This window comes from Hyla sarda, chromosome 1, assembly GCF_029499605.1.
Source record: "Hyla sarda isolate aHylSar1 chromosome 1, aHylSar1.hap1, whole genome shotgun sequence".
Taxonomy (NCBI): domain Eukaryota; kingdom Metazoa; phylum Chordata; class Amphibia; order Anura; family Hylidae; genus Hyla; species Hyla sarda.
Genome location: NC_079189.1, coordinates 537,634,132 through 537,647,967, shown reverse-complemented (window position 1 = coordinate 537,647,967; position 13,836 = coordinate 537,634,132). Strand labels below are relative to the sequence as shown.

The 13,836-nt window shown below is 39.4% G+C and overlaps 1 protein-coding gene across 2 annotated transcripts in view; it reads right to left on the bottom strand.

Annotated features, from left to right (window-relative positions):
* Positions 1-13,836, bottom strand: part of RAB3C (RAB3C, member RAS oncogene family) — a 172,961-nt gene that overhangs the window by 132,725 nt on the left and 26,400 nt on the right. For both annotated transcript variants that reach the window (XM_056540873.1, XM_056540868.1), the window contains exon 2: positions 52-279. In XM_056540873.1, coding sequence (XP_056396848.1) covers positions 52-279 — 228 coding nt within the window. The remainder of the gene's footprint in view (positions 1-51; positions 280-13,836) is intronic.

Here is a 13,836-nt window from a genome sequence, read left to right as displayed (position 1 = left end):
TCCATTAAATTACCAAAAACTATTTAATGAAAGTGACTACATATAACTCACCCAGATTTGCAGCTTGATTCTTTTCTCATTTTTGAAGACGGTCTTAACCTTGAAGTCAATCCCAACCGTGCTCACAAAAGCTGAGGTGAACGAGTCATCGGCGTAGCGAAACAAGAAGGATGTTTTGCCTACGCTGCTGTTTCCGATGATTAGCAATTTAAACATATAGTCAAAGTTCTGATCAGAAGTGTCTTTCTGTCCATATCTGGAGTCCTGTACAGATGCCATCTGCAATAGGAAAAGTTACACATATTACTAACAGTTCTTTTCTACGGTGTTCATCTTCAAGCAACAGTCTTTTTTGCAAATGTTGTTTTATCCTCTATCCAATCTTTGTTTACTAAACCCTTTGGTTGACTCTTTTTTGGGAAAAGTTTTGAGACTTTATAAAAAAGAATTGTGCAACAATTTAAAAGTAAGATCCTGGAGGCCCGACAAAGTGTCCTAAAAATAAATAAATAAATCAAATATCTATATCTATATCTATATCTATATCTATATCTATATCTATATATATATATATATATATATATATATATATATATAGTAAATTTGAGTAGCCGTATTAGTCAAGTGATGCAGATGCAAATCAAAAGATGTTGCAGTATCTTGTAATACCTTTTTTATTAGACTAACAGAATTATGTAGAGACAAGCTTTCGGGATTCCTCCCTTCCTCCCTTTATCTTGTGAGCTTAGATTTGCTTTGGACTTGTCTCTACAAAATTCTGTTAGTCCAATAAAAAAGGTATTACAAGATACTGCAACATTTTTTGATTTGCATCTATATATATATATATATATATATATATATATATATATATATATATGATGTATGCAACATTGGGCCAAATTAGTTATGCTTTGGAAAATAAGTTTGTGGTTTACCACAGATGTATATACCACAAAAAGACCAATTTGGCTAAATGTTGCATACATTTTCATCACATATCTTTTTTTGTGGTATACGTTTGTTTATGTTTGGATACATTTTAAACCTCTAATTTTTTTTGTAATGTTTTTTTTTTATAATGTTTTATGTATATACGTAGTCCTATACCAAACCACATGGCATAAATATACTTCTAAGAGAAAAAAAAAGTATACGTTCATATACAATTTTTATGTGTGCAAAAAAATCATACACAATCGTTCAGGGGACAAAAAGTTAAAGAGTACCTGTCACCAAACGAAACATTTAATATGCTGTTCCTCATGTAATTATAAGACATTTTGCTATTTACTTGCTGACAAATTCTCAACATTTATATGTTTTTAATGTGATTGAAAAACAGCCACTAAGTGGCTCTGTTCTGTTCCCTGCCATAAGTCAAACAGTTAGTTTGGTCTTCTCCCGGCCTGGCAGAAGACCAAACTCAGGAAATGCATGCAGGGCATGGTGAGGCACAGCTCTCACAGGCTTCAGTGACGCCGCACCTACTGGGGAACACCAACTTTCTCCTGCCGGGTGCTCACACAATGGGGGAGATTTATCAAAACCTGCCCAGAGGAAAAGTTGGTGAGTTGCCCATAGCAACCAATCAGATCGCTTCTTTCATTTTTAACAAGGCCTCTGCAAAATGAAAGAAGCGATCTGATTGGTTGCTATGGGCAACTGGGCAACTTTTCCTTTGCACAGGTTTTGATAAATCTCCCCCAATGTGAGCAAAGGGAAAGGTATGATACACCTTAAGGGCAGGAGAGGTGTTAGGAGTAGTTAGGGAATATAATCTGAGTTAGTTTAGAAAATATGGTTTGATGACATTCACTCTTTAAGGCTAAATTTCCACTTGTTTTTTTTTTTCTGGCAGTTTTTGGATATCTGCCACTGCAGTTTTTGAGCCAAAGTCAGAAGTGGATCCATAAGGGAGGAGAAGTGTAAGTCCTTCCTTTATATGTCCTATTCCTTTTTAATACACTTCTGGCTTTGGCTCAAAAACTGCAGTGGCAGCTATCCAAAAACTGCCAGAAAATAAACCAAGTGGAAACTTAACCTAAAAGGGACATACTTTTGACTATGTTGGCATAATGGATGTAATGGATGTGTATACTACAGCATTTCGCTATCATTTAAACATATCTCCTGGCATACTGCTGTGGCATAGATGTCAGTCAGGTCTTGACCGCATTGCAAGCTGGGAAAAATCTGAGACAACAGTCATTTTGTATGCTGTTAAAAATAAATATTGGGGTGAAAATCACATAAGAATTGTGAGAAAACCGTCACACACAGGTAAAGACACTATATTATGAACTACACTAACTTTACACCCCCTGTAGCATAGTCAAATAAAAAAAATTCCTGGAATACCCCTTTAATATTTGCATTGCATACACCAACACAGCATGAAATGCATAAAAATGTTAATGTCCATCACTCAGTTTTAATATGTCCTATGTTTCCACCATAATTTTTAGACTTCTGGACAAGGATGTGAGTACCATGGGTAAAAAGGCAGCAGCAAAAGACCCTCTACCATATAAAAAGAAAAAAACAGCACCAATCTATTTGACAGTGCCAAGATCTAGTGAAGAGAACTCATGGCCTTAAAGGGGTACTCCAGCCCTAAGACATCTTATCCAAAGGATAGGGGATAAGATGCCTGATCATGGGGGTCCCACCGCTGGGAACCCCCACAATCTTTCATGCCGCACCCCACTATCATCAGCCTCCGGAGCAAACATCACTCCAGGTGTGATGCATCACGATCATGGGGCCAGAGTATCATCACATCACAGCTTCGCCCCTGTGAGATGTAATGCTCCGCCCCCTCAATGCAAGCCTATGGAAGGGGGCATGACAGCTGTCAGGCATCTTATCCCCTATCCAATGGATAGGGGATAAGATGTCTTAGGGCTGGAGTACCCCTTTAACGATCCATCCCCCTAAGTGTTATTACATGCTCTTAAAATTAAATGTATTACCGCAACCCATGTGTTTTGTGGCTATAATGTCTGGTAAGTGTTATATGACTTTCCAAGACCATTTTTAATCCCTTCCATAAAACAAAAAATCTTTGGTCAGAAATCAATACAGATAGAATTCAAAGTATGCTGTAAATAAGAATTGGTGGAATAATCAGTATCACATTACCGCCAAATCACGGTGTACATCCATATCCCAGAATAGACCTGACATATCAATAACAGCATATGTCAAGATATCAGATGACTTGTACATTGATACTAATAGAGTTAGTTATTCAAGAAAGGAATCACATTGGGAGTCTGCAGTACCACAGTAACAGTAAAACACTAAACTATGCGGAAAACTAAGAGAATCAATGGGTAATGAGAATACGTTATGTGCCAAGTTGCAAAATATGAGGACTGGAACCACAAGTCAGAAAAAGATACGGGGCATTATGTTACTCTGAGAACTGAGATATGGCAGCCTATGTGTATGTTAGGAGATGTCACTATGTATCAATATACACAGAATGTAGACAAAAACGTAGCATTTTTTACATGCCATAAATACTCCAAACCAAACAAATCAAGAACAAAACAAATATTCATAGATATCACCACAGCTTTTGTCCCACCCTGAGCCCCACCCTAAGTCATGGGGATAGGGTCACAGTTAGTAGAGGTGCGATACGTATGCAAGTTATTATTATTGTGGTCACTAGAGATGAGCGAACTTACAGTAAATTCGATTCGTCACGAACTTCTCGGTTCGGCAGTTGATGACTTATCCTGCGTAAATTAGTTCAGCCTTCAGGTGCTCCGGTGGGCTGGAAAAGGTAGATACAGTCCTAGGAAAGAGTCTCCTAGGACTGTATCCACCTTTTCCAGCCCACCGGAGCACCTGAAAGCTGAACTTATTTATGCAGGAAAAGTCATCAACTGCCGAGCCGAGAAGTTTGTGACGAATCGAATTTACTGTAAGTTCGCTCATCTCTAGTGGTCACACAACATGCTCAGTATCTTGGTCAGCTTTTGATGGCACATCAGCTGTGGTGCTATCTGTGAATACTTGTTTTGTTTTTGTTTGTTCTAGATTTGCTTTTCTGTACAGTATTTTAAGGTACTGTGTAATGCTTTTCAGTGATTTGTTGTATAGATGTTATTATTAGAGTTGTAAGTATGTTATTTACTGCTGCATGTCACTACCACCTAAGGGTCTATTCACACGGCGGAATTCTGCCTTTAAATGAAAGCCCAATACACTTCTATGGGATTATGCACACCCGTTGACAAGCAAGCGGAAATTCCGAAGTGTCAACGGGAGTGCAGAATCCCATAGAAGTGTATGGGGCTTTCATTTGAGGAAGAATTCCGACAGCGGAAATTCCGCCACGTAAATAGAACCGAAAGATATTTTATTTCTATGGCCAAACAGTAACCGATATTTTCTGCTACTTGGCATATCTTTTCCTGGTCTTTTCTATTAACACCAAAAGACTGGCCTTTCTTCACAACTTCTACATCAACATCTACTTCTACTACTACTTCTATATCTATTACATCCAGGGCCGATCCTGGGGTCACGGACACCTGGGTTCAGCATTCTTTACCTCTACTTCTACATTTACTTTTACTTTTCTCCATCCTCCTTTCTTCATCTTTTCTTTTCAGGGTGCATTCACACTTACTGGGTCTGCTGTAGATTTGATGTTGTAGATATCAATGAAATAAATGATTGAACACACCATACAATCTGCAGCAGATCCGGTAAGTGTGAATGTCTCCTCAGGCTTATTCTTTTTTTCATCTTCTTTTAGACTCCTCATCATCCCCGTCTGCAGATGAAGTTAAAGCAGCCAAATATTGAACTCTATGGGGGAGATTTATCAAACCTTGTTGCCCATAGGAACCAAACAGATTGTTTCATTCATTTATCAAGAGACCTTGGGAAAAGGAAAGCTGGAATCTGATTGGTTGCTTTTGGCAACTGCACATGGCTCATGGGGGAATGCTCTTGAAACAGATTGGTACAAACAGCACAACATTTTATGACTTTTTACCGATCTGCACCTCACTCGCTTACCGCGGCTTACCGCGGAGGGGGTGTGGTTTTGCAATCCTACATTGGCAGTTTACTTAAGACTGTCAGAAACGTTCAGGGATGCAGTCTCAGCTGTTCCTCCAAAATAAGAATTACTATGCACACACACTCACACCTTTACCTGCTCTGTTTGTCAAAAATGACAGGCCTCACAGGCAGAAGCAAGTTATGGCAGAGCCCATCTACTTCTGTTGGAACAGAGTAGCGTTATTGGGTGGGCCCCACCGATTCGCTTTTGCAGCTGCCAGAGTACTCCACCAGCTACTATAGAAAGTAAACAGTGCAGCAGTAATGTGTGCACACTGCCCTTCTATTCCGACAGGAGGCTCGGATCCCCATTCCTGAGATAGGAAAATTTTATCATGGAGCTTATTTTGCTTGGACCCCTAAGTGATCAGTTATCACCTTTTGTTTGGTTAACTTTTTATGGTGTGACAACCCCTTTTACAGTCTCTGCACTTAAAGTCTGCATCTGTCAAGACGGGTCAGGGGAGGAGGGGCTCTCTATGCCCTCTGCTCTGGCTGCCTGTGTCTGTGTGTAGAGAAGCTGAAGCAGATCAGTGTAAGAGCAAGGAGAAGCTCCTGCTGCTGTGTGTAGGAACTTTGTTGCCTCCTCCATCTCTGTCTGCCCTGGTGCCTGGGTGCTGTGCACCCTGTGCACCCACCCAGGATCAACCCTGTCTACATCTACTTCTACATCAACATCTACTTCTACTTCTTCATCTACTTCTACTTCATCTACTTCAACTTCTACTTCTACTTCTTCATCTACTTCTACTTCATCTACTTCAACTTCTACTTCTACTTCTTCATCTACTTCTACGTCATCTACTTCTACTTCTTCATCTACGTCTATATCTACTTCTTCGTCATCTACTTCTACTTCTACGTCATCTACTTCTACTTCTTCATCTACATCTATATCTACTTCTTCATCATCTACTTCTACTTCTACATCTACTTCTACATCTACATCTATATCTACTTCTTCATCTACTTCTTCATCTACATTTATATCTACTTCTTCGTCATCTACTTCTACTTCTACATCTACGTCTATATCTACTTCTACATCTACGTCTACATCTACTTCTTCATCTACTTCTACTTCATCTACTTCTACTTCTTCATCTACTTCTACATCATCTACTTCTACTTCTTCATCTACTTCTACGTCAACATCTACTACTACTTCTTCATCTACTCCTGCATCCTCTACTTCTACATCTACTTCTACAGTTATATTTACATCTACATTTACTTCCACATGTATGGATAGGGAATAACTTCTAATGGTGGGACAACTCCTTTTACGATTTCTCAATCTAGAAAGAGGTATGAAGGGAACATTTACCTTTTTACAGCAAAATCACCATTGCTTACAGACCTCTACTAGCTAAAAGGGTTCTTTTCATTTTTCAATATAATCGGAAATCATGCAGTATTTCATATAACTGTTTATTCATGAAAATAATTTTTTTTTTTTAATTCTCATAAAAGAAGTGAGCAAAAAGAAAAACATGAATAAAACACAGGTAAGAAAATGAAAATCAAGGAGTACAATCAAACATTAAGGTTATCTTGCTTACTCCTCAGGCCTATACAACATTTCCCTATAAACTGGAGGATAGTAACATATAATCATTATAGCATAACTTATTTATAAAAGTATGCATGGCATCAGCAATTCAAAAGAATGGGAATTCATAAAGTGTTTTATTTTTTTTAAATAAACATGTATCTTATGTTTTTCCCATATACCTTTCTTATACTAATGCTTTTGACCCCTGTCTAGAAAAAGATGGGGTAGTAAGGACAAAAAAGTAGTGGCAAGATTCCCTAGTGTGTTTTTTTTTTTCTACGTTTATCTCGGTTAACAAAAATGTGTTTGCCTGCAGCAAAACTAGAGCGAGAGCTGGAGCTTACTGCCTAACTGTCTTACTGATGTATACTGTATAAGAGGGTACACTTAGCTCCTAAGCTCCTGGTAGCTGTGTCTGCAGGCAGACTGAATTTTTCATGAGGACAACCCTTTTTTAGATAGACACTAGCTCAGTGTTCAGTTGATCCCTGCTGGTCCAGCTTCTCGTGACCATTCTAAATAATGGACGACCATGTAATTTATGGATGATCTGTTCTTATCGTTGGGTGATCACATCTTTTGTGGAGTCAATAAAATAATTATTATCGGTCGCACATTGTATTAAGTTAAAAAGGGGATGTGTGGCTGATAATAATGAATTTGAAGGGCCACAAGATAGATCCAGCCCAACTGCACAACTGATCAAACTTTGTTATGGCTCTGTAATTGAGCGCCGATCAGCGAGATCTGGGCCTGTATATTGCAGCTAGTTGGCCTGTGTAAAAGGGCCACTAGCAGCTCCTTGCACTGTCTAATAAAGGGCAGTCCTGAACGAACTAAAATGTCCATATGTCCTGACAGGATATAAGGAAACAGGCTGTCGACGTGAAACTACCTGTCTTAAAGGGGTACTCCGGTGGAAATTTTTTTTTTTAAATTAACTGGTGCCACAAAGTTAAACAGGTTTGTAAATTACTTCTATTAAAAATCTTAATCCTTTCAGTACTTATCACCTGCTGTATGCTACAGAGGAAGTTCTTTTCATTTTGAATTTCTTTCCAGTCTGACCGCAATGCTCTCTGCTGACACCTCTGTCCATGGCAGGAACTGTCCAGAACAGGAGGAAATCCCCATAGCAAACCTATCATGCTCTGGACAGCTCCTGACATGGACAGAGGTGTCAGCAGAGAGCACTGTGGTCAGACTGGAAAGAAATTCAAAAAGAAAAACTTCCTGTGTAATATAAGCAGCTGTTAAGTATGGGAAGGATTACAATTTTGAAACAGAAGTCATTTACAAATCTGTTTAACTTTCTGGTATCAGTTGATTTAAAAAAAAAAAAAATTCACTGAAGTACCCCTTTAAGCAATACTGAGAAGCATTACTTAGACAGGAAATCTAACCTCCTAAAACCATCCCGATAATTAAGACTTACTATTGCCTTAGGATGCGTTAACTTCCATTTGTTCAAATACCGGAAATTACTTTGCAATGCACGTTGGAAACTATCTATAAATCTGAACCTGTAATTTCAGCCTGTTATAGTGCCAGCATATATAACTTACCTACAGCGTATCCTGTGCATACTCATATCTGATGTCCGACAATAAGATTTACTTGATATTGACTGAATTTGTTCTACTGAATAAGCATCAAGAACTCCAATGTTTTCTTATTTCTGTTCCATTTCAGCAAAAAGCGACAATACCATACAAGTACAAAATGTCACAATAACATAAATGTATTTTGTTCTGCTTCAGCCCATCATGAATGCAGCAGCAAGGTTGTTTAGCGATAATACTAATTCATCTGCTATTTGTCACTCATTGCACCAATTACCTTTACCTTGTACAATAAAACATTCTGTCTACAAAGCGCTCTACAATGTGTCATACATCTCTAATTTCAGCCAATGACCTCTGACTCTGACCTACCTTTATACATCTTCTCAGTCCAATTGGCAGGACTTCTCCTGTGCTGCACCCATTTTGGGGAACTCACTGCCATGAACCATGAGACTTTCCCATAACATTCCATGCTTTAGGGTCTATTCACACGTACAGTATTCTGTGCAGATTTGATGCGCAGGATTTTAAGCTGTGTTCAGTCATTCAGTTTACATAGAAATCTGCAGCAGAAAATCCTGCGCATGAAATCTGCACATCAAATCTGTGCAGAATACTGTACGTGTGAATAGACCATTAACCTGTTAAGGACCAAGGGCGTGCCTGTACGCCCTGAGTCCACTCCCTAACAACAGCCGGGACCTGGGACTAATAGTGCGTTGCACCGATCGCTGTGTTGCGCGCTATTATCCCTTTAGACGCGGCGTTCAAAGTTGATCGCCACATCTAAAGTGAAACTAAACTACCCCCGGCTAGCTCAGTGGGCTGTTTGGGACCGTTGCAGTGAAATCACGGTGCCCAAATAGCTGTAGGACACAAGGAGGGTCCCTTTACCTGCCTCCTGGTGTCCGATCGCCGAATGACTGCTCAGTACCTGAGATCCAGGCATGAGCAGTCAAGCTGCAGAATCATCGATCAATGGTTTCCTATGAGAAACCATTGATCAATGTAAAAGATCAGTTAGCGCAGTGTTATAGCCCTCTATGGGAGCTATAAGATTGCAAAAAAAAAGTGAAAAAAAGGTAATAAAGATCATTTAACCCCTTTCCTAATAAAAGTTTGAATCACCCCCCTTTTCCCATAAGAAAACAGTGTAAATAAAAATAAACATATGTGGTATCCCCTTTTGCAGAAATGTCTGAATTATAAAAATATATCATTAATTAAACAACGCGGCGGTCAATGGCATATGCGCAAAAAAATTCCAAAGTCCAAAATAGCGTATTTTTGGTCACTTTTTATATCATGAAAAAATGAATAAAAAGTGATTAAAAAGTCTGATCTATACAAAAAAATTGTACTGCTAAAATCTTCAGATCATGGCGCAAAAAAATGAGCCCTCATACCACCCCGCACGCGGAAAAAAAAAAGTTAGGCTGGGTTCACACCACGTTTTTACCATACTGTTTTCAATCAGTTTTTCTAAAGAAAATCGTATGGCAAAAAAAAACAGATGGAACCGTATAGGAAAAAGAAAACTGCATGCGTTTTTAAACTGTATACTGTTTTTAAAAGTGCATACGGTTCTGTCCGTTTTTATTATAAAAAAACGTACGTTTTTGAAAATTTTGTCCATTTTTAATGGGAGGGGTGTTGGGTGGGGACTTTAGGATGCAAATGCGCATGTGCAAAGTAAAATCCGTATACGGTTTCCCGTATGGAACCGTATACATGTGCGTTTACCATTGACGTCCATGTTAAAAAAAAGTATGCGGTTGCAGTATGGTTTTTAAACCGGAGTCAAAACCATGGTTGACCACGGTTTTGCCATTCTGAAAGTGTGTTCAGTTTTGCAACATTGTGGTAATGGTGCAGGATTTTCACTAAAATGTTATGTAGTTACTATTATACATTGAATGTTACAGTGGAATATAGAATCACAGGCCTTACTAAGGACCCTGTCACACATTTATCAGTTGCCCTGCTTAATAATCATTGTTACTTGGCCGCACATCTAGGAAATATGAGGTCAACATATGAATGAGGCAAAGAGCTGCACGAACGATGAAGCGATCCTCCCCACAAGGAAGAAGAACCTTGTAATAGGCTCTGCAAACAGGTGCCGATCTATGATGCCAGTGCATGGGGCTCCAAGAACCTAAATTTTTTTGCATAATGTATATTTAAACTTTTGATCATTGGATCGTCAGATTCTTAGTGCTGGCTAGTGTTGCTTGCAAATATTCGCAATCCGAATTTTATTCGCGAATATCGCATATTCCCGAATTTGCGAATATTCGCAAATATAGCACTATATATTCGTAATTATGAATATTTTTTTTTTAATCACAGTACACATCACAGTGATCATCCCTCTCTGCTTCCAGCTTGTGTCGTGTAAAGAAGGCTCTAATACTACTGTGTGAGACTGGCATGCAAATTTTCGCATATGCTAAATTTTTCATATGTTAATTTTTGCATACGAGAATTTTCGCATATGCGAAAATAAAACAAGAATATTACGAATATGCAAATTTAGCAAATATATGACGAATATTTATCCATATATTTGCGAATATTCGCGAATTCGAATATGGCCTATGTCGCTCAACACTAGTGCTGGCTTCTCCACTGATCATTAGAATGATTAGGGTGAAGCACACACATAAACTCTGTATTCCCAATGCTCAGAGATCTCTGGAGGGAGATTTCTGTGAGCCAAGGAGTGAAGCACTGTGGGGGAGATTTATCAAAATCTGTCCAGAGGAAAAGTTGCTGAGTTGCCCATAGTATCCGTAGTTTCAGGTGCTGCACATCTCGTATCTTCACAGTATTAGACAATTGCCTTCAGATGACCCCAAAGATAAAAGTCTAAGGGGGCCAGATCGGGAGACCTTGGGGGCCATTCAACTGGCCCACGACGGCCAATCCACTTGATGTGTTTCCCTCTTTATGCACTGAAGCTGGCACGTTCCCTGAGTTTTTCCAGCAAGATGGTGCACCACCACATTATGGGTTTCAGGTCCGAGCATTCCCAGATGAACAGTTTCCTGGAAAAAGGATTGGTCGTCGTAATAGTGCATGCATATTAATAACGGGCTATAACGGGTTAAAACGGCTATTAGAAAAATCCCATAGACTATAATGGGATTTTCTAACGGCCGATTTCCAGGGTTTTTCTAACTGCCGTTTATCTTGATTTTCAAGATTTTTATGACTGAGATACATTACAGATTAATTTTTATAGTGTGAAAGGGGCCTTAAATTCACAGAGACACTTAAAGACGTGGCTGCCGGCAGCCAGGATTGTATAATATAACATCATGTATATGCAAAGAACTTTCATCAGAAAAATTGAGTTCTAGCTGCTTTCAAGATGTATTACAAGATGAAATGGTTTGAAATATTACTTTGTGCTAAAAAGTGGACACTCGCTTTCAGGGTACGTTCAGACAAGCAGATTTGCAGCATATATTACGCTGCAGATCCGCCGCTGAAGGAGCTCTATATGCTGGCTTTACATGTGCCTGCTAGGAGTGGCAATACGCCGCCAAGTGCAGACACACTGAAAAGATGTGTTAGTCGCCGCGCATGCATGCGCGGTGTACTCGCACACATCGTGGCCGCTCCCTCTGCTCAATGAGCTGCCGCGATGTGCGAGTATACTGTGCATGCGCGCGGCGACACGCACATCGCAGTGTGTCTGCTCATAGCAGCGTATTGCCGCTCCGAGCAGGCACATGTAAAGTGTAAAGTGAAATACGCTGCGAAAATCCGCTCATCGGAACTTACCCTCAAACTGGGTTTTCTTCTGGGTGTTGCCCACAGCAGGTGCCATCTATATCCATACTTGCATTTGTATACATTTATTTATATATTAATAGCACCAGATACAAATGACTGGTCCTCTCTAACCTGAGGTGCTTTCTCTTGCTTGTATTTATTTATTTATTTTGCTTCTTTTTATTTATTCAGCTGATATTGGCATGGACAGCCATTTTAGTATGTTTGACTTCTTTGCTGAGGGTGGTTTCTAAATATCCGGTTTACTTAACATAATACAGGGAGTCTGTAAGATCTTTATGCCCTGTGATTTTGGTATACAGTCATGGCCGTAAATGTTGGCACCCCTGAAATCTCTCACAGAAAAGGATTGCAGTAACACATGTTTTGCTATACACGTGTTTATTCCCTTTGTGTGTATTGGAAATAAACCAAAAAAAAGGGAGGAAAAAAAAGCCAATTCGGCATAATGTCACACCAAACTCCAAAAATGGTCTGGACAAAATTATTGGCACCTCTTCAAAATTGTTGAAAAATAAGAACAAGTAACAGGTGTGGGCAATATAAAAATCCCACATGAAAGCAGATAAAAAGGAGAGAAGTTCACTTAGTCCTTGCATTGTGTGTCTGTGTGTGCCACACTAAGCATAGACAACAGAAAGAGGAGAAGAGAACTGTTTGAGGACTTGAGAACCAAAATTGTGGAAAAATATCAACAATCTTAAGGTTACATGTCCATCTCCAGAGATCTAGATTTGCCTTTGTCCACAGTGCGCAACATTAATCAAGAAGTTTACAACCCATGGCACTGTAGCTAATCTCCCTGAGCGTGGACGGAAGAGAACAATTTATGAAAGGGGTCAACACAGGATAGTCCGGATGGTGGATAAGCAGCCCCAAACAAGTTCTAAAGATATTCAAGCTGTCCTGCAGGCTCAGGGAGCATCAGTATCAGCACAAACTATCCATCAACATTTAAATAAAATGAGACGCTATGGCAGGAGATCCAGGAGGACCCCACTGCTGACACAAAGACATAAAAAAGCAAGACTACATTTTGCGAAAATGAACTTGAGTAAGCCAAAATCCTTCTGGGAAAATGTCTGTTGGACAGATGAGACCAAGATAGAGCTTATTGGTAAAGCACATCATTCTACTGTTTACTGAAAACAGAATGAGGTCTACAAAGAAATATGGTGGAAGTTCAATGATGTTTTGGGAATGTTTTTCTGCCTCTGGAACTGGGTGCCTTGAATGTGTACAAGTCAATATGAAATCTGCAGATTACCAATGGATTTTGGGTCGCACTGTACAGCTCAGTGTCAGAAAGCTGGGTTTGCATCTGAGATCTTGGGTCTTCCAGCAGGACAATGACCCTAAACATACATCAAAAAGCACCCAGAAATGGATGGCAACAAAGCGCTGGAGAGTTCTGAAGTGTCCAGCAATGAGTCCAGATCTAAATCTCATTGAACACCTGTGGAGAGATCTTAAAATTGCTGTTGGGTAAAGGCGTCTTCCAATAAGAGAGACCTGGAGCAGTTTGCAAACAAGAGTGGTCCAACATTCCGGCTGAGAGTTGTAAGAAGCTTATTGATGGTTATAGGAAGCAACTGATTTCAGTTATTTTTTCCAAAGGGTGTGCAACCAAATATTAAGTTAAGGGTGCAAATAATTTTGTCCAGCCCCTTTTTGGAGTTTGGTGTGACATTATGTCCAATTTGCTTAATTCCTCACCTTTTTTGGTTTAGTTCCAATACACACAAAGGGAAAAATGTGTATAGCAAAACATGTGTTACTGCAATCCTTTTCTGTGAGAAATACTTATTTTTCTTGAAAAATTTC